Source organism: Mustelus asterias, chromosome 16, assembly GCF_964213995.1.
Source record: "Mustelus asterias chromosome 16, sMusAst1.hap1.1, whole genome shotgun sequence".
NCBI classification, from domain to species: domain Eukaryota; kingdom Metazoa; phylum Chordata; class Chondrichthyes; order Carcharhiniformes; family Triakidae; genus Mustelus; species Mustelus asterias.
The window spans coordinates 42,453,602-42,481,170 of record NC_135816.1 but is presented as its reverse complement, the minus strand read 5'-3'; the positions used below and the strand labels follow the sequence as shown (position 1 = coordinate 42,481,170).

Below are 27,569 nucleotides of genomic sequence, written 5' to 3'. Positions count from 1 at the left end.
TGGTTGCACTAACAGTGCTGTTAGGAAGAGAAAACCCGTATTTTGACCCAGTGACAATGAAGTAAAAGGAATGTAGCTCCAAGTCAGGACAATATGTAACTTAGAGGAGAACTTGCAGGTGGTGGTGTTCCCATGATCCATCTGTCCTTCTCCTTCAAGGTGCTGGAGGTTGTGGATTTGGAAGATGCTTCAAGAAAGCTTTGATAAGCTGCTGCAGTGTATCTTGCAGGTAGTACACACTCTGCAACTGTGCATCGATGGTGGAGGGAGTGAATGTTTAAGGTGTTGGATTATGTGCAAATCGATTGAGCTGCTTTGTCCTGAATGTTATTGAGCTTCTTGAATGTTGTTGGAGCTTCATTAATCCAGCCAATTGGGAAGGTTTCCATCACACATGACTTGTGCCTTGTAGATGGTGGACAGGCTTTGGGAAGTCAGGAGATGAGTTACTCGCCACTGGGTTCCCAGCCTCTGTCCTGCTCTTGTAGTCACAGAATTTATATGGCTGGCCCTTTTCACTTTCAGGTCAATGGTAAATGCCAGAATGTTGATGGTGGGACTGGGAGTGGGGGTGAATGTCGGTCGGGGTTAGCAATGATAATGTCATTGAATGGTGTGGGGAAATGATTAGATTATTTCTTGTTGGAGATGTTCTGTGGCACAAATATTGTTTGCTACTTAACGGCTGAGTCCTGAATATTTTAAGAAGTACATCTCCCTTTCTCCATTTTATCTCTCCCTGTACCATGTCCCTAAGTGTTCATAAGCCTCAACCTCTGTTTCAATGATAGATCCACAACTACACTGGACCTGCCAAAATTGTAGTGCAGTTAGTAACCATTGATGAACCTCCACTTCTGCATGTGCACAGCCTCGTGGGAAGACAATGTGAAAATGGCATCTGTGTAATCCAAATGGAGTCTGAGGACATGACTGCTAGGTAGGAATGTAGTTTTTAAGTAATACGAATATTTGGGAGCTTATTACAAGCACCTCTAACAATCTTATTTGAGATTAGAGTTTGAAGATTGGATAAATATTATAGAAGAACTGTACTGGCAGAGGTATGAACCACTTCATTTTTTGTAAACTGGTGTACTTTCAATGTTTATTTTCCATTGGATTTATCAGGGTGATGGATAGCCAAACCTATCATTTTCTGACCGAGCGGGTGAGGCTAAAATTGGGATGAAATTGAACTTTGCTAGGGGCACAAAACAGTCATTAGTGGATTATCTGTCTGTTAAACATTACAGGCGGGATTCTTCAATCTTGTCCATGGCTGCCCATCTGCCAGCAAGGATATTGCATTTGGCAGAATCTGGGAGAATCCCAGCCATGGACGAGGTTGGAGCTTTTTGGCATACGTCTGATTTGTCTTTCTGATGAAGTCAATGGCAAGGGAGGCTGAGTGAGGTGTAGGATAGATGACCAACCTGCTATTACCAAATTATGTCCCCACTAAAGTCTGATTTCACAATATAATCGCCAAAATCATGCCACCATTCACGCTGGTGGGATATTTCTGTGCCGCCAAGGGTGCCCACCCACCGCAGGTTTCCCAGTGGCGTGCGGTATGTTAAATGGGAAACCAAGTAGACAATAGCAGGACCATAAGATCTCACCACCAGCGAGCGGTGCGTTGCCTCCCACTGCCACCAAACATGCCACGGAGAGAGAGAAAAATCGCACCCAGCATTTCTCGGTAATGTTCCCTGCATCAAGAGAAAATTGCCCTGGAGATATTGCTGTCCCAATTTGAACTATTCCTGCTATCTTGAACAAATTCCCCTGCTTCACGATTTCCAAGAACTAATAGTTAGTGCTGTGTTAAAGCAGCAGAAGGAGAGACATAAAAAACAAATCTAATAAGTAAGTGGTTGACAACCAGTACAAATAAGATAGCTTTACTGAAACACAAATGCATTTCATTTGCTAAGGTACTCTGAATTGGAAGAGAATGTTGTGTCCAATGAGATAAAATTGACAGTCTCTGAAGTAGATTTCTAAGTATTGGATAGAGGATGATGAGAAGTTTGTAGTGTTGTAATTCCTATTCCTGTTCATGCAAAGAGACGTAATAAAATAGTTCCAATAATCTGGAGTGCCTTGAATTGATGAGTTCTAACACTATTAAAATTATAGTTTAGGAAACTGCTATTTGATTAGAAGAAGTATATTGATTTGGGAACTGGGCCCTTTAGACCTAATTAAAGTAAACCGATTGCTAGCCTTGATGTGAAAATTGATCTCCCGAACATCAGAAGGGATTTCAGTCCCTGAAAACAGTAGGAACAGCAGAATAAAATAAAAGCAGAAAATCTCAGCAGGTCTGACAGCATGCGTGGAGAAAGAATAGAGCCAACATTTTGAGTCTCAGTCCAGACTCAAAACGTTAACTCTATTCTCTCCCCACAGATGCCGTCAGACCTGCTGAGATTTTCCAGCGTTTTCTGTTTCTGTTTCAGGTTCCAACATCCGCTGTATTTCACTTTTATATTATTCTAGAGACAGCAGTAGACCATTCAGCTCCTTCAGCCGGCTCAATCATTCACTTAGATCATGGCTGATCTGCATCTCAACTCCATTTTCTCACCTTTACTTCAGCTTCCTTAATCACCTCACCCAACAAAATATCTATCTCAGTCTTAAAATCTCCCATGGTCCCACCATCCACAGTCTTTGGGGGGAAAAGAGTTCCACATTTCTACTATTCCTTGTGTGAAAAATGCTTCCCATTTCACTCCTGATAGTTTAGCTTTAACTTTAAGGTTATGTCCCCATGTTCACGGTTTCCCCACCAGAAAAAATAGTTCCTCTGTATCTATCCTACAAATCGTTTTAATATTTTGTTTTATTTTTATTAGTGTCGCAAGTAGGCCTGCATTAACACCTCAAATGAAGTTACTGTGAAAATCCCCTAGTTGCCACACTCCCAGCACCTGTTCGGGTACACTGAGGGAGAATTTAGCATGGCCAATGCACTTAACCAGCACGTCTTTCGGACTGTGGGAGGAAACCTGAGCACCCAGAGGAAACCCACGCAGACACAGGGAGAACGTGCAGACTCCGCACAGACAGTGACCCAAGCTGGGAACCGAACCTCGGTCCCTGGCGCTGTGAGGCAGCAGTGCTAACCACTGTGCCATAGAGCCGCCCTTCAGATCACCACTCAATCTCCTATACTTGACAGCATATAAAGCAAGTTTACATGACCTGGGCTCATAATTTAATCTTCCAAGCTCCAGTATAATTTTGATGTCCTCCCAGGTCAGCATCTCCATCCTGAGGTGTGATTTCTAAACCTGAATTAACGCAATGCATGCAAGAAGTCACCTGGAAGCAGAAAACTCTCCAGGAGATGGCAAAAAAGATCTGATAATCCACTGAGGGGCCATCTTTATAAAGGTTTCAAAGCTTTTACTTTGCGATTCCATAAGGTTTTACAGGTGCCTCAGGAGTTGCCACAATTTTGAATTAAATGGTATTGAGCATTGGGTAACATCAGTGAAGTGTATCTCTGGTGGACTAAATGTAAAATGTCTAAATGTAAAAACCGTAATTTAAAATTGTGTCAGACCACAGTTTGGAAGCACAGCAGTAATTACCCAATTTTAATGTCTCACCAGCCCCATGCTTACTGGGTAGTAGGGTTAAATGTTGGTGCATAGGGTAAGTGTTATCACTGCAGAGCAATCAATTGATTAAACATCTTGAGCACTCCCTGCTGAAGTACAGCAGAGGTAGATGCAGAATGATGGTGTCTCTGTTTTTGCCACACTGGCATATTTCAACTTAACTACAGAAGATCAGCTGTTGCACACGATAATGTCTCAAAATGATTTCACCCTTATGACATCTCTGGGTAGCATGTCAAATTGAAGGTAGTTTATCCTGTGAACCTATAGTCATTAGAAATTGTGTAAAGTCTTAAAGCAGACTGTTACAATCCTTTAGAAACCATTTACATCTAAGGAGAAGTTTGAATACTCAGTAATTAACTGGCAGAACTGTGTCACAAGATTTCATTTCTTTAAACAAAACCAAACTTTATTGTGTATATAAAATAAATTAAAGGAAGCTTAACACTACTGTTTATAACTCTATAGGCTTTTAATCCATTTTACTTTTACTGCCCCCCACACAACAGTTTCCTTATCTTGCAAAATCTTAAAGAATCATTCACTTTCCCTGAGACCAATCCAAAGGTATGTCACAGCCAGCTGGACTTCATTTTGATTTATTCTCCGTTTTCCAGCTGCTCTGAGGCACAAGATTTCCTTCCATTGGCTTCTGGCTGAACAATCCTTCAATTTTCTTCAAAATGGCATGGACACCTTAGCTCAAACTTAAGCTTCGCTGCATTCTCCAATAAAACTGCGAGTTTTCACTTTGAGGATCACTGTAGATCCAAACCCCAAGCTCGGCAAATTTTCTCATCTCTTTTTCTCTTAAGAATTTTAAGTGAGTTACTACGTACACAAGACCAAATCTACAACAGCCTCTGTGAGGAAAAACCCAGATAAATTAAACAAAGGAACCTTCTAACCCCCACAGGCAACATCTCTATGGCAACATGACATACATTGGGATGTTCCAAAACAGAAATGCAACTAATTATGTTTTACGCAACTCTGTGACCCACATGAATAATTTATATCCCTTAGGATATGATTGCCCTCTGCAGATTTGCTAGTTCCCCTAAGAAATCCAGAGATGGGTCAACCATTGTTTAAGATTCTCACTTGCAACAATGATCTTTTAAGATAAATGCAGGTTATCTTTCCAACTGTAATCAACCCAAACTTGTTTGATTTGTATTTACATGAGATGCATACTAATTTCCCAGCCAAGTGTTTCTATTTATCTTATATTTAATATTATAATTCCTAAAACCAAAACTATATTCTAAAATATATCAATTACGGAACCAGGTATTTGCAATGCTCTCCAGGAAGATATGAAAATGCATCTTTCTTCTTGGGGGGAGGTGTTGTGAATATTTGATTCCATAATAACTATATTATGAATGTAGCCCAATCCATCACGCAAACCAGCCTCCCACCCATTGACACTGTCTACATTTCCCGCTGCCTCGGAAAAGCAGCCAGCATAATTAAGGACCCCACGTACCCTGGACATTCTTTCTTCCATCTTCTTCCGTCGGGAAAAAGATACAAAAGTCTGAGGACACGTACCAACCGACTCAAGAACAGCTTCTTCCCTGCTTTCACCACCCTACTACTATGCCCTTCTGCCTTCAGAGATCTGTGGACAAACATGCCAAGGTCCCTTTGTTCCACATAACTTCCTAGTGTCTTATCATTCATTGTTTCTATGGGGGGGAGCTGTCAGACTTTTGAATGGACCTACCCTGCATTAAGTTGATCTTTCTCTGCACCCTAGCTATAACTGTAACACTACATTCTGCACTCTCTCATTTCCTTCTCTAGGAACAGTATGCTTTGTCTGTATAGTGCACAAGAAACAATACTTTTCACTGTATGCTAATACATGTGACAATAATAAATCAAATCAAAATCAAATCATATTATAGAATATAACTTGTTGTTTAAGTAATTAAAGTATAAATATATGATAAATGGAAACACCTTGCTGAGAAATTGATATGCATCTCATGATGTGTTTTCATTTATCCCAGTTAAAATATTACAACTTACAACATGATATACGTCTTAACACCTATCTTACCGTATATAATACCCCATTGTCCACAGATTAACAGACCTAAGGTGTAAATTAATACTTCTTAAAGTGTTTTCTGAAGGTTGTCTTTCTATAATAATTATAATCCAAAGTTTCTTTTGCGAAAGCTTTCCTCATTGTTATTCATTTATGAATTTCCAAGCTCAGTTTTTTAAAGCGGTCTGTTCATCATCTGAGCTTGACTATCCTCCATGTTTGCAATTTCTCCTCTGTTTAAATGTGAAATGCAGGGAAGAAGCTGTTCTTGAGTCAGTTGGTACACGTCCTCAGACTTTTGTACCTTTTTCCCGACGGAAGAAGATGGAAGAGAGGATGTCCGGGGTGCGTGAGGTCCTTAATTATGCTGGCTGCACTTGGCTAGGAAATTAATATACATCACATGTAAATACAGATCAAACAAGCCTGGGTTGATTACAGTTGGAAAGATAACTTGCATTTATCTTACAAGGTCTTTGTTGCAAGTGAGAATCTTAAACAATGGTTGACTCATCTCTGGACTTAAATGTGAAAAGAAGGTCCAGTTAATTCCACAGTTACCCCATTTTCTTTTCATTCAACTGTAGATATATCTTTGTTTATAAATCAATTTTATGGACATAAACTTTCAAGGTTCTTCTCCAGAAAAAAGCAAGTTCAAAATTGACTCCTCAAGGTTTAGATTTTGAGAAAACACCTCAATTATTTATGATAATGCTATTAACTGCGTTTTTGCTAATTGTTCCAAAATAGTTCGGGGACGAACAAGACTCTTTACAGGTGGTAGGTTAAGGAAATTTTGACATTGTAAACATTATTTGAGCTAACATTTTAGAGATGATAGAGAAGTACACTAATTCGTCACCCCACTCAGGAATTAGTAACACATCTTGTATAAGATTATCATAAAAATCTTTTTATTGACTCAAAATAGGATATATGGGGGCATTCTGGCGAACTGATTTTATTTTTAATGTCTCTGTGAAAATGACTAACAAATATATTTCCTGATTAGCTTTCCCAACCTTGGAATCCTTCACGTCCCTAAGAAGGATGTTGTAGCAATTATAGAAGAACAGCTGATTACGTCGTGGACTTCAGATACCCAAAATGGGAATGTTTCACTTCCTGATGGAGAAGATGAAAATGAAATGAAATTACAACACAAACAGCTACAGAGTGAGCTAATATTATTTGGCTGCATTGTTCATTCAGTGTTTAAGTGTCTCAATGTGTAATATTCCATAAACTTAGGTTCATGCTCATTGGTGGTAGCTGGTTTCAGCACCAGTGCTAAGGCTTTGAACTCTTCATTTCAGAATCTAAATGCACACCCATTGTACTTCGCAGAAGATAGTGAGTTGTTTTATCAGCTGTTATGGGCATTCTGTAAATTATAAAGGAAATCACTGAAAGCTGAGTTTTGAAATCCAGTTTTGACTGGCTGGATGGAGTTCCCTCTCTCTGTTGTAAATTTGGATAGTCAGAACTAGATATAGTATTTATTTATTAGTGTCCATATACAATTTTAAAGCTTGCAGTTAATGCAAGTATTCCATGGTATTCTAAAGTTTATTTATTAATGCCACAAGTAGGTTTACATTAACACTGCAATGAAGTTACTATGAAAATCCCCTAGCTGCCACTCTCCAGTACCTGTTTGGGTACACTGAGGAAGAATTTAGCCTGGCCATTTTTCAGACTGGGGGAGGAAACTGGAGCACCCGGAGGAAACAGAGAGAATGTGCAGACTCCGCACAGACAATGACCCAAGCTGGGAATCGAACCCAGGTTCTTGGCGCTGTGGGGCAGCAGTGCTAACCACTGTGCCACAGTGTCACTGTAGGAGTGAAATGCCACAACTTTCACCACAAATTAGTATAATTGACTCAGTGGGAAGTGCAACTATTTTGCCTGCACACAAATATAGCATTGAGTTGGAGTTCTGTAAATCTGATTGAAGTTTAATATGTCTGATAATAGTACTGCAATACCAAATATCAAAGGGAAATTGTAGCAGAGAGAAGACTAGCTTCTAACAAATCTTATCCACACTGGCATATGCAGGTTTGTTTTAGAACCACCTTTTCAATGGACTAGTTCCCTATCATCAGCAAAACTAAACAAGGAATCCGAAAGACAGTTTTTATCATAGTGGCAATGGAAAATAATTTTATCACTCCTGTTCAAAGATAAGTGGAAAAGTGGAAAAGTGAATCGTGTGGAGGACGGAGAAGATCTGCAGAGAGATTTGGACAGGCTGAGTGAGTGGGCGAGGATATGGCAAATGGAGTATAACGTTGAGAAATGCGAGGTTATACACTTTGGAGGAAATAATAACAAATGGGATTACTATCTCAATGGAAACAAATTAAAACATGCTACCGTGCAAAGGGACCTGGGGGTCCTTGTGCATGAGACGCAAAAGCCCAGTCTGCAGGTACAACAGGTGATCAAGAAGGCAAATGGGATGTTGGCCTATATTGCGAAGGGGATAGAATATAAAAGCAGGGATGTCTTGATGCGCCTGTACAGGGCATTGGTGAGGCCGCAGCTGGAATACTGTGTGCAGTATTGGTCCCCTTATATGAGGAAGGATATATTGGCATTGGAGGGAGTGCAGAGAAGGTTCACCAGGTTGATACCGGAGATGAGGGGTTTGGATTATGAGGAGAGGCTGAGGAGATTGGGTTTGTACTCGTTGGAGTTTAGAAGGATGAGGGGGGATCTTATGGAGACTTATAAGATAATGCGGGGGCTGGATAGGGTGGAGGCGGAGAGATTCTTTCCACTTAGTAAGGAAGTTAAAACTAGAGGACACAGCCTCAAAATAAAGGGGGGTCGGTTTAAGACAGAGTTGAGGAGGAACTTCTTCTCCCAGAGGGTGGTGAATCTCTGGAATTCTCTGCCCACTGAGGTGGTGGAGGCTACCTCGCTGAATATGTTTAAAGCGCGGATGGATGGATTCCTGATCGGTAAGGGAATTAAGGGTTATGGGGATCAGGCGGGTAAGTGGTACTGATCCACGTCAGATCAGCCATGATCTTATTGAATGGCGGGGCAGGCTCGAGGGGCTAGATGGCCTACTCCTGCTCCTATTTCTTATGTTCTTATGTTCTTATGTTCAGCAGGTTAAAACACTATTTTCTTTTAAATTCAAATTATTGCCAAATTTTGGTGTGTGGTACAACCTATAGCCAGCATGCAGACTTATCGGACTATAAGTTATGATCAAAATAACAGTGAAGGTAATGGCACTCAGTTACTTGTGCATAGACATTACAGCAACTTCAGGTGTTGGCAAACCTGCAGTTAAATGTGCAAACCCAGAGGTTGCTGTCTGAGATATGCCACTCTAGTGTTAGCTTTCTGAAATCAATATGTCGCTCTCTGTCTCACCATAAAAATGTGCCAATTGGCGTGAAATTACTGTCTTTGCACAGTAGATATAAACAAAACTTGCCACAGAAAGTTGTCTTCTCCATTTTAGTCTAAGTACCCGTTTAGTGATGTAATAAGCATTATTTACTGCAAGCAACCTCGGTGGAACTAAACATTAACCAATACGCATGTGGTGTCTCATTCTTTCAGGGTTTATTTGTTGCTGGAGATTTTAAATATGTTAAATTTAAAATTAATCTATTTTTATTTTTCCTTTCTCTCTTCTAATCAAATCTTCCGTTCCTTCTCTCTAGTCCTCTTTCAGAGCCAGATTTGACAATGAATTACTCACTCAAATTTATATTTCCTTCTTGTTCCTTGCGCTGTGAATTTCACAATCCTTCAGTTTGCTTGGCTAAGAAGAAACACTTGCTGCAATATTATTAGCTCACACTTCAACTTAGAACACTAAGTATTGCCACAACTAATTGGGCAAGGACAAGTCTAACTAATGTCAGTTGCTATTTGTTACCCTGCTACAGCAAATTATTGCTTCATATATAATAGTGACAGTCTTGGCGTTATTTAACAAGTAAAGGATTAATGCCATGTTAAACTGTTTTGATGTCAGAAGCAGACAGGGAAAGAATCCATCAGGAAGCTCAGAAGCAGACTAAGTACATGGATCTCAGTGTCGTTCGTCTGATGTTTACTCCATATCTACCAGGAAGTGAAGGCAAATTTACACGTAGACTTAGCCCTGTTATATCGGATCCCATCTATGACAGCAGTGAGTACTTTTACAATGGACAATATATATTTCACATAGATTTAAGTAAAATAAGGAAGTTATGCTTTCATATCATAAATTATTATTCTGTGTAGTCATAAAAATGTTCCTTGATATTTCAAGCAATATAAAGACAGACTTTTCAGTCTCCGCTCATAACATAGCACAAGCACAATATAAAATGTATGGCTTGTTCTGGAACTGTGAAAATTAAATCCAAATTTTGAATAAAGTAATTATTTATTACTCCATTTTCTTAGCATCTTAAGTAATGCAAAAATAATTCTGTCAGGATATTTGCGAGTTTGCATATAGGTGATGAAATTCCAGAGTTCCTAGATTGGCTCCAGAAAAGTACTGCAACAGGACTACTGGCAACAGACTCACCTTCTCAACTGGCAATGGAAATATTGGAGCACACAACGATGCTCCGAAGACCACAAAGGACCAAAGATATGAGGGACATTTTCTAAATATTTGCCTCCATGAGATACCAGCGCCTATCTACTAAACATAATTCACCTGCACTGGGATTTTTATTTTCGATGTGGAGATGCCGGCGTTGGACTGGGGTAAACACAGTAAGAAGTTTAACAACACCAGGTTAAAGTCCAACAGGTTTATTTGGTAGCAAAAGCCACACAAGCTTTCGAGGCTCTGAGCCCCTTCTTCAGGTGAGTGGGAATTCTGTTCACAAACAGAAGTTATAAAGACACAGACTCAATTTACATGAATAATGGTTGGAATGCGAATACTTACAACTAAACCAGTCTTTAAGAAACAAAACAATGGGAGTGGAGAGAGCATCAAGACAGGCTAAAAAGATGTGTATTGTCTCCAGACAAGACAGCCAGTGAAACTCTGCAGGTCCACGCAACTGTGGGAGTTACAAATAGTGTGACATAAACCCAATATCCCGGTTGAGGCCGTCCTTGTGTGTGCGGAACTTGGCTATCAGTTTCTGCTCAGCGACTCTGCGCTGTCGTGTGTCGCGAAGGCCGCCTTGGAGAACGCTTACCCGAATATCAGAGGCCGAATGCCCGTGACCGCTGAAGTGCTCCCCAACAGGAAGAGAACAGTCTTGCCTGGTGATTGTCGAGCGGTGTTCATTCATCCGTTGTCGCAGCGTCTGCATAGTTTCCCCAATGTACCATGCCTCAGGACATCCTTTCTTGCAGCGTATCAGGTAGACAACGTTGGCCGAGTTGCAAGAGTATGTACCGTGTACCTGGTGGATGGTGTTCTCACGTGAGATGATGGCATCTGTGTCGATGATCCGGCACGTCTTGCAGAGGTTGCTGTGGCAGGGTTGTGTGGTGTCTTGGTCACTGTTCTCCTGAAGGCTGGGTAGTTTGCTGCGGACAATGGTCTGTTTGAGGTTGTGCGGTTGTTTGAAGGCAAGAAGTGGGGGTGTGGGGATGGCCTTGGCGAGATGTTCGTCTTCATCAATGACATGTTGAAGGCTCCGGAGGAGATGCCGTAGCTTCTCCACTCCGGGGAAGTACTGGACAACGAAGGGTACTCTGTCCACTGTGTCCCGTGTTTGTCTTCTGAGGAGGTCGGTGCGGTTTTTCGCTGTGGCGCGTTGGGACTGTTGATCAATGAGTCTAGCGCCATATCCTGTTCTTATGAGGGCATCTTTCAGCGTCTGGAGGTGTCTGTTGCGATCCTCCTCATCCTGGATCAGTTGTAAGTATTCGCATTCCAACCATTATTCATGTAAATTGAGTCTGTGTCTTTATAAGTTCTGTTTGTGAACAGAATTCCCACTCACCTGAAGAAGGGGCTCAGAGCCTCGAAAGCTTGTGTGGCTTTTGCTACCAAATAAACCTGTTGGACTTTAACCTGGTGTTGTTAAACTTCTTACTATTTTTATTTTCCCCTTTGCTGAGAAGCAATTTGGGACCAGTATTAGGCTTGCAAAAGAACTCACATCAGGAGCCCATAAAGGTTTCTGTTGAGGCTGCTTGTAGGGTTCATTCATTCCTTTGAATAGACGGAGATGGCATTGGTACAGAGTTGGATCCCTCAACCTTGCTCCTAACCAATACTTGAGCCAGAAACCTGGCAAACCTGTGTTCCTCTCCAAATCCTGCCCTCCTCCAAACACTGAAATTAAATTTTCAGTCATTTAGTCATTTTTATTGGTATGTTACTCTTCTGTATTTTGAAAGAAGCTGGTGGCAGTTTGTGTAGAATGAGTATTTAATGTTGAATTTCCTTTCACAGAAGCACCAAATGCATCAAGTCTGCGAATAGTAAGAATGGCCAAAACAGCTGGGAGTGTGATGGGTGGGGACGAAATCTTTCTGCTGTGTGATAAAGTCCAAAAAGGTAATCTATCTCACAATTTAATTAACATTTCAAATTATCTCTAGGAGGGAGATTCTGCACCCGTGTGCACTGTGAGTATAAAAGACAACGCAGGCTCGAAATCTCGCAAAAGTTGGGAAACAAAATTCTTGCCGACGAGATCTCATTTCCCAATTTTCCCTATGACAAATGGATTTTAATACATTTTAATGTTATTAACGCCCCCCCCCCCCCCCCACATGATCCACCCCTCCCTAAATATTCAAACCAATGAGATGTCACATCGGCGAGGTTTACAACAGCTTCAGAACGACGGGATTCAGTCGCGGGGAACCCACCAAGGTGTCAAGGTAAGCATAGCCCTGGACATTGTTCCCTATCACAAGTTGGCAATGCCAACCTGGCAGTGACAACCTACAGTGACAATCTGTGCCAGAGAGCAGTGCCCGGGGCAGGCCCCATGCAGAGCCCCATTCTGTGGGCTTCCTCTTATGTGTGGTGGGGAGGGCTGATCCCTTTGAATGGCGGGAACTTGCCCGTGAAGAGGAGGGGGAAACTTACCAATGAAGGGATACCCTGTGCGGTTGGTAGCTTGGGGAGGGGTAAAGGCCCCGGTGCTTTGTGTGGTTGGGGGAGTGGGGGGAGAGCCCAATACCTTCATGGTGGTGGGGAGTGAGAGCCCCGATACCTCTGTGGTGATGGTGGTGGTGTGGGAGAGGGTGGTGCCCTGATGCTTGGAGAGTCCTCCGTGTCCATGAGAGTTGATGGGAGTTCAACTTCAGTGCTGTGGAGCAGGCCTCGCCTGCCAGAGAAACCGTGTAAACCACACCTTAGATTTTATTTGTCAGAGTGGTTAAACATCTGGGGCGCGATTCTCCTGGCCAACTGCGCTGCTCGAGTAGTGCAGTGGACCGGGATGTATCAGTGGAAGCCTGTAGTGGGATTTATTGTGACTCTCCCAGGCCCTTCTTTTAAGTGCAATCAGCCCTGTGCTGGAAATCAGTGCGAGACTGATTAGAATATGGAAATAGACATTTCCATATCATTAACGAGCACAGGACGGTATCATCCAGGCTCGCTAATGTTACTCATCCCACCAGGAGTGGTTCCCACCAACGGGGATTAAAGGCTGTCCCCATCAACGGGGACCAGGCATGATCACCCCATTGGTGGGGACAGAGGCCATTGAGGCCCCCCTGGGAGGTCAGAGGCGGGGAGGGGTGCCCCTTGAGCAGTGCCAGCCTGACATCCTGGTAGTATCGGCCTGGCACCCTGGCACTGCCCACTGGGCACATGGCACTGCCCACCGGGTACCAGACAGTGCCAAGGGTGCAAGACCAGAGGGGGACAGGGCCCACTCAGGGGGGTGCAGGGCCAAACAGTGGTGGTGGGGGTTACCCGTTGCGTACTGCATTAGGGATCGGTGGGGTTTGGGAGAGATGGGGCAATCGGAGTTTGCTATGGACAGGGGGGGTCGGGGGTCATGGAGGCTGTTGATCGGGGGTGGGGGGGGTCATGGAGGCCGGCGATCGGGGAAGGGGGTCACGAAAGCTGGTACTCGGGATGCCAACGATGGGGGGCCCAGTGCATGTGCACCCATCTCCCCACTGACAGATCAGTGCACACGCAGTGGCCCGCTCAGCGCAGTGATGTTGGCCTCTCAGGCAGATTGAGGTCCCACCCTCCACCGATGTGAATTCCCCCAGTGGAATCTGTTCCAGAGATTCATCCCAATCAGCTCTCCCAAAAAACAGGTGGGAAAAACTCCCGTATTCCCGTCTGTTGAGCACTTAGTTCCTCCCCCCCAGGTTTGTAAACTCACTGTGCATCTGGAGAGATACATGCTGGTTTTCAGTCAGAGTCTGACACACTGACAAATTATGGAAATTCCACCCTAGGCTTCTTTCAAATGCCTTTAAAACTAATTAGATATTGATTGTTTGACAGGTTATATCTTAATTTTTTATGTACTGCATGTAAGCTGAAACAAATCATTGGGCCAAATCTTTCAGTCTCCGGATTGTCAGGAACTAGATGCACAGCTGGAGATAAGTAACTGCAAAAGGTCATGAATGTAGCCCAATCCATCACACAAACTAGCCTCCCATCCATTGACTCTGTCTACACTTCCCGCTGCCTCGGCAAAGCAGCCAGCATAATTAAGGGCCCCTTACACCCCAGACATTCTCTCTTCCACCTCCTTCTGTCGGAAAGAAGATACAAAAGTCTGAATCACGTATCAACTGACTCAAAAACAGCTTCTTCCCTGCTGTCATCAGACTTTTGAATAGACCTACCTTGCATTAAGTTGATCTTTCTTTACTCCCTAACTATGGGCCCGATTTTAGGGCGCAAAATCGCGGTAAAGTTGGGCATCTACCACTTACCCACTTCATCCACTGTGCCCACCTATCCATTCACACACCCACTCACTCATTTACTAACTTTAGGGCTGGACCTCTAAGCTTACATTACGGCAGCTTCTGCCTTAAAAAAGGGGGTATGTCCTGTCTTCCTCCAACTCTACTCCACTCTGATGAAGTTCTCCAAGGGTTACTGTGCATTCATGTCAAGGCTGGGATTGTAAGGTCCCAGAGGAAAGGTGCCACAGTATTGAGTCAGGGGGATTTACGAGTGCAGTGGCAACCCGACCATCATTGTGCCTGCTCGGAAATCCCGGGCCCAATGTCGTTTTATTAGTACACAATAAAGGAATTTATAATTATCAAAGTTTGGATTGTTGTGGTTTCTTCCTCAGATGACATTCAGGTACGTTTCTATCAAGAAGATGAGAGTGGTCACATTTGGGAGGCATTTGGAAAATTTGGTGCTGCAGATGTTCACAGACAGGTAGCTATCTAAAAATATTTCACAGCTGGCAAAAGAATTGACACTATTTCAAATTAATACAAAGATGAAATGAAATGGTTTCAATTTGATGGCATGGATTTTAAATTTGATGTTGATCACAAGAGCCCCCTAATCATTTTTTTTTGCGTCCAATAGAAAGAATCAGTTCCACAGGCAAGTCCAAGTTCCCAAGCAACTGAAATATGAATTTATATGTGAAGTAGTCTCAGTGGTACCATGTTTGAGACAAACAATTAAAACCTATGTTGCTGATAACCTCACTGGATTTAATAAAAGATACCTCACATTCACCTAGTCTCTCTGATTGACAAGTAATGCTCTTGGCAGAATGTATATTGCAGGCAATAAACTACAAACCAGCTTTTTTTAAGAAATAAAACAAAGTAAAATCTTGAGTAAAGCAGATTTTACTTGATTAAAATTCCTCACATAAGTTCCCCGTGTGCCTTTGAAAGAATAAAGTCAAAATACTTTAACAATGTTTAAACAACTTGTCTCTGATGAATCATTTTCACTTGGCGTAAAGTCATAGACTGATCTTCCTCTTCAGCATCTAAACACAAGTGCTTGGTGCAGGGGACGAATTTATCTCAAAGTTTGAATGCAAGTTCCTTGCAATTTTCTGACCATTTATTTTAACACACAACAAATTGTGGGCATCTTGGGCTGGATTTCTCCTTTGACGAAGGAATCAAGAGTCTGACCATTCCCAATGTCACAATCCCACCTCTCGAATGGTCATGCTCGCCCACCAAATTTTCACCCGCAGATTCAGGGCTGGGGTGGGGTACCACCTCCTGAAGCAAGGTGAAGATGGAAACGGAGGTGGGTGGATGCTGAGGCAAGCAAGTTTGAGGGCCTGCCTCCAGTAGCCAGGATGTTAGCCCAGTTCTGCACATGAATATGAGGACGAGGCCCCTAATGCTCCAACCCCTCCTCCTTCTCCCACCCTCATCTCCATGCTGATTTCACTCCCCATAACACCCATTCCTCCTGACCCATTCACCTCCTCATTCCCACTCAACCAGCCTACATACCCCTCAATCTCCATACCCCCTCACCAAGTATCCAGTATGTACAGAGCCATTGAGCCCTATCTTTGATACTGCCTGCACAGCTGGACAGTTCCAATGAGGTTATGCATTAAAAGTGCATAATCATGTTTAATTCTAGCAATCCCAAAGGGTGCCTTGCCTCTCCCAAGAGGTACCTTATCTCTCCAAAGAACCCACCAAGTTCCGACCTCCTCTTACCTGGTCTGCTCCCTGCACTCTGGAATTCATGTAGCTAGGGTCCAAAGATCCCACTTCAATGGAGGCAGCTGGTGATTTGAATGGCCAGCTGTCTCCACGATTTGTGCAGGCACAAACTCCGGTCCAACTCCAGATCCGCTCCAGCGAAGATGAGAAATGCAGGGTTTGGGAAAGACTTACAATTTCATCCATTGCCAGGATTTTCGCCATTACCGAGAGCCTCTCCATTGTGGGGAAAATCCAGGCCTTAGTATCACAGAATTATAGAATAGTAAAGCACCAAGGAAGCCAATCAGCCTTTGCTGAGTTTGCACAGGCCCTTTCAAAGAGCATTCCAGTTAGTCCCACTTCCTGGTTCTCTCCCCATATTCCTGCGATCTTTTTTCTACTTCAAGGATTTATTCAATTTCCTTTTCAAGGCTATTATTGAATCTGTATCCATCACCCTATCAGGCCATGCAATACAAATCCTAAATGCTTATTATACATAAAAAGCTTTGGCTTACATCCTCTCAAATACTTTTGCCAATCACCTGAAATCTGTTACTTCAGGTTATTAACCCTTCAGCCATTGGGAACAATTTTTCCATATTTGCTCCACATAAATCACTCACGATTTTAAACACCTTGATGAAATCTCCTCTTAACCTTCTCTGCTGTAAGAAATGCAATCTATCCAATTAATTGTAATTCCTCATCCCTACAATAATTCAAAAACATTCTTAGTAATAGTGGTCCCAATATGATCTTCATCCTTTTCCAAGTACTTGTATCATTAATATTAATTTCCTTTGTTTTGCAGAAATCCCTAGATTTTATTTCTTCTCCCTCTAATCAATGCAAGACCAATATAGCTTGTTGCATATTGTTGGCTATAGATTTCTCAGTGATGTACTGGACCAACAGTTGTTCAATTTTTAGGAATGTGCTATGGTCTAGAAATCATTTCACTTAAAACCAATAATAGGTATTGAACATATTAATACCTTTAGTAACAAAACTAAATTTATAGGCACATTGGATTCAGTGCCCTTTCAATGCAATGTGTTCTTGCTTTTGATTCTATTCATAGTCATGTGGGTTTATATTCAGATTGTTTCAAAAGTGTATAGTAAATTATAAAATTCTGTATGTTTTTCAGTTTGCCATTGTTTTCAAGACACCAAAGTATTTTGACATTCACATTGCAAAACCTGTCTCAGTGTTTGTCCAGTTACGGAGACGCTCTGATGGTGAACTGAGTCAACCTAAACCATTTATATATTACCCACATACAAAGAGTGAGTATTCTTAGGCTATGGTCCTGTGTTTCTATTGTTAATTACAGTTTTTAAATGACTGACAAATTGTATATAGAATTTGACATTCTATCTCATTTTTATTTGTGAATTGCTGCCTGCAAATAATTTGTAAAGCATATAAAATTTAACTCTAGCTTCTACATTAAACTATTGACTTTCAACCTTTTATGAGTTACTCTATTAACCCTCCTTTGGTTGTCGTAGATGGGCTCTCTATGGCTTTCATTAATAATCAGTTATCACAAGTTTCACACTTCACTACAAGATAGAGCATTTCACCACAGTGAAATAGCTAATGGATTAGCCTTTTACTAAGCAATCTTGTTTGAAGAAATGTAAAGTGTTTGGGTTAGAGGCAGACTTGGAAATGGAACCTGAGTTTGTGATTTGGTGAGTCTACACTAACTAGCCACTTTATCCAACAGCATAGAAATTCCAGGTAGTAGTAACTTTGACCGGTACAAGCAAAGCAATTCTCCTGGTGGAAATGAGCCTCAGCTCTTCAACCAACAGTCATAATATCTCCCCTTTATTGATCTGGAGGAAGTATAGTTTTATGTGGTGCAAACTTGCAGAGAAATATCAGATCAGAATTAAGCTACTGCAAATGAATTTGAACAGAGGTGAGCAACTAAAAAACATAGATTTGACATAGTACATGATGGATTTGTTCACAAACCATGTGAAGTTTAGTGAAGCAGGGAAAGCGGAGGAGGCTGGACTAGCAAACTCACCCACAGCCAGTAAAGACATCTAAGGAGCTCATTAGAAGCTTGCCATTTACTTTTCTAAATTTTTACAGGGATGGATTTTTTTCAAACATGCAAGTTACTGTCCAAACAGCACCCACAGCAATGGCTGTCAAAGTGAGTCAGAACATGGCTTGCATTTCCAGGGACCCACCTCTAGCCCTGCTACCACAAACCCAACCTCACCTCCAAATTAATGGGCAAACCCATCCCCGATCCTATTTATAAAGCCCTCTAAGAAAATACTGATAAGTGTCTGCTTCCTATGGGTTCACAACCCAGAAACAAACCTGCCTCCCAATTCCTAACCCCCCCCCCCCCCCCTCCCCGCCAGAAAAATGTGGCCCTTAGTTTCTTGCTCTGAAGACTGAGTTGAACAGGTATTCACATGTAGGAAACAAATTTCTCCTATTACTCAGTTACTCAAATTACTCTAAGAGAAATATTAAAGGGAAATAATTTCTGATGGCTTCACACTACATGTCAGCATTGATGCTTAAGATTGATTGTTTCCTAGCTGTCTTGGTGTCAAAAATTATTTGCTTGTGGAAAGAAAAAGCTTGTTTTTACCGCAACTGAAATCCGCAATATCCTTCAAATTAGTTTTTTTATTTCCAATACCCTGTAAAAATTATAAAGCTAGCAAGTTGAGATTGTTAAAAATTTAATGGCATTAAATAAAAGGTGGATGGATGATTCATGTGACCGAAAGACCAATTACTATCACCAGAAACCTGCATACAAAAGAGATACATATATGTATGCTTCTGCATGCATTGAGTGCAGCTGACTTGGTTCAAACTGGGTTTTAAAATTATTCTGAGCAATGAAGGAAATGCAGAACTGTGCTTCTATCACTGGTAATTCAAGCAAGAAGGAATTGTGAGGTTATCTGTGCTAATTGGAAATGTTGGCAGTGGATACCAAAGGTTATCCGTCTTTGAACTCAGGCTCTTATTCATGAGCAATGGGTTTATAATTTGTTTAAAAAAAATAAATGCTAACAATGTATGAAAAATAGTTAAGGTGGAAGGTCAAGGTGGAAGCTCATGTTTTTAGTTGTAGAGCTAAAATCGTCTCACTACTGACTCTCTCACACAGAGAATGAGAATGTGAACAGTACAAGTTGAGAAGGACTTGATTTAATATCTCGAATAGTGCATCAATTTCATTTTTAAAATTGAGATAATTTGAACTTTATTAGCCTTCATTTCTGCAGCAGGTCTCTGCTGGAGCCTTAGGGAAATAGTGGAAGTATCTAAACGTGGCCATTCCAACATCCTATTGAAAATAGAGCAAGGGACCCAGGACAATCCTTTGTCATTTTTCAGTCCCTGTTATATTAGTAATAAAATTCATGCGTTTAAGTCGGATTTCTTTTCCCCCTTGTGACACTAATGTGTAGTTTCTATGGAAATATAGAGAGGGGGGAGAGTGGGTGAGTTGGTGCTACAATGTAGTCATTGGACATAATCCAGGATCCTGCTCAGATATGCTTGAATATATTTAGTCTTAGTGCCTGTGGTGAGCAAGCTGATAAGAATAAACAAAACCTAACAAAATACTTTAAAGAACATAGATAAGTGGAAAAGATTATCCCATTATTATTCAGAATATAATATTTGTATAGGTATGGCGTGTTAGTAACATGAGTGATGTTTTAACCGACTTTCAGGAATGACAGTTTTAAAAAGACCTGGAATTTTCAAAGCACCCTCCTATCCAGACAAAGGTGACAATGCTTCAGGTGAGTCCATTGGTTTTACCTGTATAATAGCATGGATTGCACATGAACAGAAATATTCTTCATCTTCCATTATTGAAAGTGTTTATCATTCTTGTATTTAAATATTTATACATGTTGCACAATTTTATTTATGATTTTCTAATACCTAAACAAAACTATGACCACTCAACTTCCATAATGGATTTGTGTATGTGCCAATGCAGTACGGATATATAAGCACCAGACGATCAGCTACAATCTTTGATCTGAGCCAAGTTAGCTGATCTAGACGACAGCAACTGTTGTCCACAAAAATTAGCCTTTACACCATTGAATGATGGACAGAGGTGAAAGTGAACCATCCAATCCGGTAGGGTGTACCAGTAAGAAAGTCGCTGAAGCATTTGTGTTTTGGCCTTTCTGGTAGTATTCTGAACACAAACTTAGCAATAACTCATGTACACAAAGGTAGCTACAGTTTAATCTTAACTCTTATTTAAATATTTCATGCAGGTACTTTTTTATTTTAAAGCTAAAGTTTTAAAATGTTTCACTCATTAAAGTCTCAGTAACTTGGTGTGGGCACATGTTTGGATACGTGTATTTATCGAAACCTTGGTGACCCCAGGATGTTTCTCTCATTCCACTTTGCTGTTGAGCTACAATAATTAATTAATTGGTAGATCCTTCCAACATTTTTCACGCTATTGGCAATTTGACTACTTTGGGGCCTGGCACCTCATGACTCTAGCCATTCTCTCCAACTAAAACAGACGCTATTGTGAATTTGGGTCTATTCTTAATTATCATTAGCGTAAGTTGTTTGCACATTTTTTTCTCTACACTTATCATTTAGATAGCACTTCTTCATCACTTTCTTGATATCCTTCAATTTGCATTTATTCTGAATTTCTACACATTCTGCCTTGTTTTCTATTTGGCTTGACCATGGGCTCAATGGGCCGGATGTCCCCATTTGTGCAGTAAAGACAATGGCCCTGTTCTAATTTCACTTGATGCTTTATTCTTGAAAATGTCTGATTTCTCTGGATTTTGCTATTTATGAAAATTCTAGGTAGTTTTTGCTATACATATTCACAATCTCCCAGTCTATAGCCTCTCTCTCTCCTCTTTCACAGCTGGGACTTTCCGGTGCCGCTGAAAGTGAATGAAGTTTTGGCTGGAATTCAAATTTTTCGTTGTCGCTCACACCTGGCCCTGCCACAGACGAGACCGGAGAATCCTGCCAACTTTCTCGAATCACAATAACATTTGCGCATCCCTTCTTTGCTTTTTCATCACCCACTCTCTCTTTACGCACTCCTGCACTCTGCTACTTAATGGAGCTCTTTTAGGCTGCATTCTGACTTAGAGGCGTTCAGTCATAATCCCACAGAAGGTAGTTTTGCACCATTGGCTCCTCAGCCAAGCACATATACCAAATGTCTGAACCTGTGGTACCCCTCGCACTGAGCAGGATTACTATTGCATCAGCACTTTTATCATCAGTAGGATAAAACTTAGCTGTCTCACAATGGTCTTTATTCAACATACACACACACGTTTTCCAATTTAGCTCAGAGGGTTGAGAACTTTGGCTGGTTTTCTTTTCCAATAATCAGGGGTGAAATTAACTTGAATTTCTTAATGGTATGGTTGTATTGCAACCCTCTTCTCACCTAAATTGTACCAGTGACAACACTTCAAAAGTAGTCAATTGATATGAAATGCACCAGAATAGATGCTGCCCAATATTGGTGTTGAGGTGAGCTCAGAGCTTATGGACACAGGTATTTGCGGAGATTCATGCAAAGCTGGCCGATGCAAAGCTCAGTAAGAAGTTTAACAACACCAGGTTAAAGTCCAACAGGTTTATTTGGTAGCAAAAGCCACACAAGCTTTCGGAGCTCCAAGCCCCTTCTTCACTCACCTGAAGAAGGGGCTTGGTGCTCCGAAAGCTTGTGTGGCTTTTGGGGAAAATGGGGAAAAAAAGAGATGGAAAAACATGATGTAAGAGAGAGAGAGAATTCTCCATGTGTGAATATCTTAATGATAGTCTTCTCCAGTATTTCAAGTGGTTTTTTATGAGTTGCCACACAATTTCCTAACATATATGCACTCATTGTTGTTGGAGATGCTTTTTTTATTCTTTAATGGGACATGGGTATCGCTTGCTAGACCAGCATTTTTATTTCCTTTAATTTTTAAGTATTTCACTATTTGTCACAATTATTGCCGGCGACGGTGATTCCTTTATCAGTGCAGATATGAATTGAGGTTATATTTGTATCTTTTACCTGCAGGTTCACAGTTTCCTGTAGATAATGATATCATGGCATATTTTCCCGCTGCTGAACTGCAAGGTTATGGGGAAATAAAAAAGCCATTGGCTATTTACAATCACATGGTAACAACACAGGAAACCAGGAATAACGTGTAAGTACTGTGTCAGATCGGAGAGCTTTCTAGGCAGTAATGATTTAGCTCAGTCAAATCCGATCAGTGAAATATGTAATAACACTATGGGAGTGATTCTCCCATCGTGACATGCTAATTGTTTGGCGCGTAGGGTTGGGAGAATCGTGCATTCCCAACGCGCGCACATCTCCCAGTGACGAATATCCGACGCAGTCGGGAATGCACACTGGAAACCGGTGGGAACAGCAGGTAAGTTATTTTACTCTTATTTGAATGTAAGTTAAGTGTGATTATCGGGCCCAGGACTGAATTCTCTGGGCCTGATAGCATCTCTCACCCCACCAGTGCAATTTCACTCCGGTGGGGTATAGAGTAGCTCCCCACTTTCAGGAAACTAGCCTGCTGGAGTGAAGGGGGGTAATTGGGGCCACCAAGGGGGTCGGGCAGCAGGGGGGTGGTGCCCTCTGGACATGGGCACCCTGGCAGTGCCAGCCTGTGCCCCCTGGCACTGCCCAAGGTGCAAAGTGCCCATGCCCAGGGAGCACATTGGCACTGCCCATTGGGCATGGGGCAGTGCCATGGGGGCGGGGCCTAAAGGGCAGGGCTTGTTTGGGCAGGACCAGCTGGGGCAGGGCCTATGGGCGATCAGTGGGGGTGGGGGTCCCGCTGCCACTTTGTATTGGGATCCAGTTGGGACAGGATCGGGGTGGGCTGGGGTGTGGGGGAGGGTCCGCCGGGGGGTTCTGCCTCCCGTGGGGGGGTCTGCCGTGGGGGGTGTCAGCCGGGGGTTTGGGGTGTCTGCCAAGGTGGGGAGGATTGTCACTGCTGGGGGGATGAGGGGGGAGGGCTGGAGATCAGGGTGCTCCTGGATGGGGTGATGCTGGCTGGCCCAGGAATGGACGGGGGGGCTGCGATCGAGCCATGGGGCGGGCCCGGGGAGGCACATTGTGGGGATCCTGGGCTGGCCAGTGATTAGGCTGATCAGCAAAATGCAGGCTGACATTTTGGGGCCACTGCGCATGTGCAGAAGCCCGGAACTGTCAGACTCTGGCGTGAATAGACCCAGCCTCTGAACTTTTAATTGTATTGACGATTGTGACCTCTGCAGTGCACAGAATGTGGGAGATTCTAGTGTGAACTCCCACTGAAAATACAATCGTGATTTACACCAGTTTTCCCGCGAATTCAGCACTTAGAACGTTTTTGGGAGAATTGCCCGCGATATGTTTCATAATTCAAGGATATTCCCTGGTTGCATAACAAGATAATATATCCCTATGTATCGATAAAGTTTTGTGTAATTAAAAATTTTATTTTATGATTCATTATTGTAACTTGGAGAAAGATACTTTAAAAGGGTGCGATCACTATTTCAAATTCGGACAGGTTAAGCTCTTAGTCCAGACATGGGCAATCATTGAAAATCACACTGCAAGTCTGTCAGGTTAATTACTAGTCTAAATTTCTCCAGGAATGCTGGGACTAGTGGCCCAATTGTGTTTTTGTGTCTCTGATTATGGCACTGCACACAACTTTGATTTCAAACTGCTTAAAATTTCTTGCAAAATACTTTAAATAATAGGTAGGAATATTAAATTTACATCTTGCACATCAGAGCCTGATTTTAATCTGCACTCAGCTGTCATAGTTTAATGTATCTTGCATTATTTTAATGGTCGCATGTTTACTTAGTTTAGCATAGTACATGGTCATTAGGCCTGAGTTGGAAGAGTATTCGAAAGACATCAGAAAAATGCATACAGTCCTACATTTTATGTTAACTGTCAAGAAATGAAAATATTGCACCCTGAAAATGACAAATTTCCTCTGCTCCACTATGGACAACAAATTAATTGCAAAGCATCCAACTTACCAAGTTTTAGATAATGTTCATGCAATTTTTGCAAAGAGAAAGGATAGTAACTTGTACAAATATCTCATTAGCATGGAAGATGTTTTAGGATACATTGACACTAAAATTGTAGCATCAGTCCACAGTTATTTCACTTCTCAATGATGCTTCAGTTATATTGTCAAAGCAATTTGGAGTCAGAGCACAATCTAACATTGGAGCCATCCCACTGCTTCAGAAACATTTTGGGTCTTGATGTCAATTTTACAGCCCACAAGTTTATTCTCATTGCAAATCCAGAACAACTTTGCACTTATTGTTGCAAGTGTTAAATAAATTGCAAAGTGATTTCAACTGTGACGTTGATATAGTTAATTACAATTACTCTGCACATTTAGTTACAGAAAGTTTTTCCTAACTGTTTCAATTGTAAATGTAACATACTTTCACAGAGAAAATGCTTTATTTAACTAAATTAATCCTGAACATTTATCCTGTAAATATATATTATTTGTAAGTGTGTTCAGATTAGTTTTATATTTGATGAGACTCTGACCATGATTTTTATGTTATCTTTCTTACTATGAGTGTTGTAATTATTTTTTTTATTTCTTAGAGCATGTTTTGGGTATTGAACATGGGAACTGTCTAAAGCAAAGGAAGTGCCAGAACCTTCTGCATTCTTGTACAGACTTTTTTCAATTTATTTTTATATATAAATTCTATTAAACTTTTTTTCTGAAATTATCTGCCAATTATCTATTTTCAACCTTATATACAATGATGTGTTGTGAAAAAGTGTATTTGTCTAATCTATGCAGAATAATATTATCATTCAAATAAACGTATTGAATTAAAAATGCAGAACATATCTTAGTTTCTAGGCAAGCTAAGCAGGAAACATAAGCCTGGAGGAGATTTCTTTAAAGATGAGCTGAAATTTCACTTTGCGACATCAGCCTGAAATTTGCAGTAGAAGAATAAATGCAGGTATCAGCACTCACTATTATTAAAAGGTAAATCAGACAGCAACTTGCACCGGATATACATGCACTGTTGAACACAGAAATCAGGAGGTTGCTGTCTGTTGCCCGAGTGCTGCAGAAACTTAATTATACCAGCATCTTGCCAAGAGAATTAGCATTGAATAATATAGTTCTGCATGAGGTTCCTGTACCTATGTGTTAGATATCCATTAAATGTACTATACGAAGGGTGTGTCTGCTTTCATGTAAGTAAATGCTCAATAAAGTGATGACTCTTAATTACTGTCAAACATCCTCTCTGGCTTTGAAAATTAACTTTTATATGTGTGGAGTCCCATTCCTTCAGCTTTTAATTGTTGTTGGAGACTTCAAATAAATAAAATTTAGATGAAACATTTGCTTTCACTTTTCCTTTCTGTCCTTTTATCATTCTCTCTTTTTTCTTTCCATCTCTTTATTTTATGTTTTGTATACATGTTGACATTGAATTCAGTGTTCTTAACTGATACTTGCTGGTTCAGACTCTACTGCTCATTCATGATTCTTCAATCTGATTTGTTAAGGAGATGCACTTGCTTATCCTTGTCACACAAATCCCAGCTGTCTTGTTGAACGTGTTGACCAAACTAATTTTGAATCAAAGCAAGTTCCAGTGCAAAAGCCTACATAAAGTCTGTGGGCAAGTACAAGTGTCGCTAGCTGTGAAATTGGACAATCTAAGGCTAAGATTACTACTATGTGTATTGTATTTTGCAATGATTTTCAGCAATATTCATAAATTATTTATTTTCTAAATTCTTGTCATTTACGTTTATTTTGTGAAAATGAAGACATTATTTCAAAGCAGGAGAAATACATTTTATAAACAGATCAATGTTTTGTCTGCTAAATCGTTTTAAATGATCATTAGAAACATAAAATCACAACCTACTTTCATAAGTGTATGTTACAAAGTGGCAGTTAGCAAAGCAGAAAAAGACCCCTCAAAAATATGGAACTTGTCCAATGTAGAGAGTCAATATTCAGTCATATACTAAGAGTATATTCAATTTTGGGTTGAACCAGTTAGGCTAATTAACCAACCGAGAGGCAAATTAAAATAGAAGCCCCTTGTTGGGTCCATTCATTCGTTTGAACAGATGAGGGGACGGCACTGATACAGTTTTTAAATGGTTTTCTTTTACTGAACAGAACTTAAAACAATTATTAACATGACAGAAGTGGAAAGAAAAAGCAAACTTGGAGACTGGCTTCTACTGCCAGCCCCTGTATTCTACTTGAACACACTGAACGGATCTCGGAAACAAACTGAAAACACACACACTAAAATCCAAACTATGGCCGGAACTTTACTAGCACGCCCACCCCGGAATCAGGCGAGGCTCGCAGAACAGAATTCTCCGTTGGCCTCGGGCGGGATTTTGCAAGCCTTGCCCGAGCGAGATTGTAAAATACCAGCCTGTATATCAATTCTTATCTCGTTATTGGAAATGTTTTCCACAGGCTGTCTCAGTCTAGAAAAACAATCTTTGCAGCTGCTGCTATGAAAAACTTGTTTGCCTGCATTGTGTACCCTTCAGGAATGCAATCAATTTCTAGCTAACCTTTAGCTTTCTGATTCTACGTGTAGTCAAGTTAGCAGAGTTAGTTGCATCGGCAGAGATAACTTAAAATGAAGTTTTTGCATTGACTGAAGCAGACAGGGCCAAGCATAAATAGGATCATACAAAGGGATACTGCATCAAATAAAAACAAATCACAAAGGAAACTTAAAACACAAAATCAAAATGTGATTAAAGGGGTCAATGAAGCATACCAATCCCTATGGTGTCCATTGGGGCATGGAAGGCCTCGATGGTGCTGGCAGACACCACATACTCACACCCCAGGGAAACTTCTGAGAGTATATAGGGCTACAATAATATAAATCTCCATCAGTATAAATGGGAGGAAATACAATACATGTTTTGTGATAGGGTAAATGAGCTCAATAACTGAAACTGTGGAATGTCAACAAAGCAAAATCTCAAAAATAGATTAAAAACAAAAAATTAAATGACATTTGAGTCACTGAGAAAAGACAATGGGTGGGATTTTACAGCCACGCTCATCCTGAAATCCTAAAGCTCTGCCGGAGGTCAATGGACCTTCCCATTGCCTGCCCCTCACCCGCTCTGATTCCTGTGGCAGGGGGAAGGGGGGGGAGACAAAATTCCAGCCTACATG

General features: G+C 41.3%; 1 protein-coding gene across 2 annotated transcripts in view; it reads left to right on the top strand.

Annotated features, from left to right (window-relative positions):
* Positions 1-26,135, top strand: part of LOC144505487 (nuclear factor NF-kappa-B p105 subunit-like) — a 51,276-nt gene extending 25,141 nt beyond the window's left edge. The window contains exons 5-13 of one of the 2 annotated variants that reach the window (XM_078231603.1): positions 792-940; positions 6,719-6,882; positions 9,716-9,874; positions 12,104-12,208; positions 14,946-15,037; positions 17,453-17,591; positions 20,037-20,108; positions 22,391-22,523; positions 24,974-26,135. In XM_078231603.1, coding sequence (XP_078087729.1) covers positions 792-940; positions 6,719-6,882; positions 9,716-9,874; positions 12,104-12,208; positions 14,946-15,037; positions 17,453-17,591; positions 20,037-20,108; positions 22,391-22,523; positions 24,974-24,992 — 1,032 coding nt within the window. In that variant the 3' untranslated portion in view covers positions 24,993-26,135. Of the gene's footprint in view, positions 1-791; positions 941-6,718; positions 6,883-9,715; positions 9,875-12,103; positions 12,209-14,945; positions 15,038-17,452; positions 17,592-20,036; positions 20,109-21,226; positions 21,356-22,390; positions 22,524-24,973 lie in introns of those variants that run through there. The other variant, XM_078231604.1, reaches the window with a different exon arrangement.
* Positions 26,136-27,569: the final 1,434 nt, after the last annotated feature.